The 2,830-nt window shown below is 36.4% G+C and overlaps 1 protein-coding gene across 4 annotated transcripts in view; it reads left to right on the top strand.

Annotated features, from left to right (window-relative positions):
* LOC108689542 (protein pangolin, isoforms A/H/I/S) overlaps window positions 1-2,830 on the top strand; it is a 201,074-nt gene that overhangs the window by 189,520 nt on the left and 8,724 nt on the right. For 3 of the 4 annotated variants that reach the window (XM_018196339.1, XM_018196335.1, XM_018196338.1), the window contains one exon: window positions 638-803. In XM_018196339.1, the coding sequence (XP_018051828.1) occupies window positions 638-803 (166 nt within the window). Of the gene's footprint in view, window positions 1-637; window positions 804-2,465; window positions 2,626-2,830 lie in introns of all 4 variants that reach the window. The other variant, XM_018196337.1, reaches the window with a different exon arrangement.

The following is a 2,830-nucleotide window of genomic DNA, read 5'->3' as shown; positions in this document are numbered from 1 at the left end:
TATAAACGAAAAAACTTTACTTATGAATTAGATAAATTTTTGTAAAATTTGTTTAAATATTGAACCTGATTGAACCTGTTCGATTATTGAAATTTTCATATTAGACATCAAAAGTTTTGATTTTATAATATTCGAATGAGAAAAAAAAAGAAAATATTGATCAACTATCTATTAAAAATATTCAGACAATTTTCATTCTGGATATACAAGTATTGCATGTTTTTAATGCTTTTGTCGAACGAATCATCTATCGGGTTACTAATCGGAGCTAACTAACCGTACCTACTAGTATCTCAGTACAAATAGAGCATTGTAGGTGGGATCTAAGGAAATCTCAGATTCATCTTGATAGAAAGAACGCTGTGACAAAAGGGAAGGGCCGAAGGGTGGTTTTTATGGGTCTCATGGGACACGTGACGAGTCAATGATAATGACTTGTCCACTTGTCGCTAGTGAAATAAATTTGAGCAAGAGAGGGAGAGAGGGAGAGAGAGAGAGAGGGAGAGAGAGAGAGAGAGAGAGCGAAAGAGAGAGAGAGAAAGGGAAAGGGAGGGAGAGATAATGGGAACGGTGCACGGTGATAAGTACTGTGAGGCTGTGAATCTGTGAATCTGAATTTTGGGGGTATGACACGCAGTGGCACTCGCTAAGCCGGGAGGAGCAGGCGCGGTATTATGAGGCGGCCAGGCAGGAGCGCCATCTGCATCAACAACGATACCCTGGCTGGAGTGCTAGGGATAACTACGGATATGGCAGCAAGAAGAAGAAGAGGAAGAAAGAGCGATCCGCAGATCCCACCGGAGGTACCACTTTCCAGTGCTAGAACAGCAGGCCCTTAATAATTCATAATTCATATATAATAATTGCTAGTATATACCTATACTGGTTTGATGATTGAAACGATCAAAGTCTCTGTGCGTTTCTTTTTTCGTACGTTTCTTTTTTTGCGTTATTTATTTATTTATTTGTTTATTATGGTTTTCTGGCATTCAATCTTTTTCAACGTGTGCAGGCTATATATATATATATATTTATCGACATATATGTATATCTCTTGGATATTTTATATATGTACATATATGCATATATGTATATTTTTTCGTTTTTCGAAACTGAATTGGATTGTCTGTGGGGATTGTGGAATGTGGCACAGCAGAGAATTAAAAAAAAGAAAAGTACAAAAATAAGAAACAAAAAATGGAAGAAAATCAACACGGACTCTCGCGGCATGCAATGCAATTCTTTTTTTTTTATCTGGCCAAACTCCCTAAAGCGGTATTCGTTCTCCGGAGAACAAGAAGAAATGAGACGAGACAAATAATATCACCGATGATGCGATAATGAGAGCGAAAAGGAAAACCAAAGCCTTAGGTACGGGATGTCTGGTAGAGCCTAGGGCCTGACCGTTTTTTCTCTTTTTTGTTTTTCACTATGAGGCGACATCTGCTCACAATTGCTTGTCTTCCAAGATGAGTCATGCTACGGCAATTTGACGAGAATTGTCCAATGACAATATCTCGCCTTCTTTGAAATTCATTTCTTCTCTTTCTTCCGTTTTCCCATAAATATTCAATAGTATATATATATATATATCTGAAATAAATATTTCTTTTGGGAAGTGACAGTATTTTATCATAAGTCTTATATCGAAGTCTTTCCTTTACTATTTCAATGATGTGGAGAAGAATTTGAGGTAGATGGCAAACGGAAATACACTGGAGGAACCAGCATTTTTTTTTTTTTTTAATGGAAAATGCGTTCATATTATCGAAAGTATTGAAAGATAGTGAAACCTCTAATTGAATCGTCTGATAACAAATTTGTAATTCTCAATCTTTCAATTGTATTTTAATAAATATGAAATTAAAGCAATAAATAAAATTTATTAGTTGGTTAAAACGATATATTATAATATTATTATAATATGTATATCCTAAGGATTGTATCTTCTAATTATTTCAAGTATATCAACTGTATATAGCGTCCACATTTTCTTCAGTGTATAGACATGCAAACATTACTCTTTCACTTTTTCATCCTCACGCGTATTCCATTAAAATTTTTTATCTATTCGCCTATTCGTCTATTCGCTAGATCGTATTCTCTATCAGACACCCTGTATGCCTTTAGGTTGTTAATATCGACCACATGCGACGAATAGCGGTGCGACCGAGGGGGAGGGGACAACTTAGGCTGTTCTTCTAGCACTTTAAACGGAAAGTAGGGACCCCAGTGTTACTGAAATGCTATGAGGCAACGAGATATTGCTTTAAAAAAATAAAATAATAAAATAGATAACAAAAAAGTAATAAAAAAATTAATTTCTAGAGTTAGCTAATTTTTATGCAATTAGGGTGGCGGCAGTAGCATTAGTGAATTTTCTTTTTTCTTGATGATAAAAATATTATTTAGTACACACACGGTTCATGTACAATTACAAAAAGTGTTTGGTTCTCTCTCGGTAGTGGCACGCGCTAGGGCGAGAGGAACAGGCCAAGTATTATGAGTTGGCGCGACGGGAGAGACAGTTGCACATGCAGCTGTACCCTGACTGGTCTTCCCGCGCAAATACCAACCGAACTAAGAAGAGGAAGCGCAAACAAGACACAAACAGTGATCCTGGAGGTACCCACATGCCTCACTCCACACATTCTTACAATCCCCTCGTCATAAGGAAAGAGCCCCCGCCCCCTCCACCCTATTCATTATTACATATATACTATTATATTATATTATACATTCTTATATTGCTACACTATATTATGTTGCATGTTTCCTCCCCGTCTTAGGGGTTTTGGGTCGATATCTATATTATATTATATTATATATA

The sequence above is a fragment of the Atta colombica genome, unplaced genomic scaffold, assembly GCF_001594045.1.
Source record: "Atta colombica isolate Treedump-2 unplaced genomic scaffold, Acol1.0 scaffold27, whole genome shotgun sequence".
NCBI lineage: Eukaryota > Metazoa > Arthropoda > Insecta > Hymenoptera > Formicidae > Atta > Atta colombica.
This window is presented reverse-complemented; position numbering and strand designations above follow the sequence as displayed.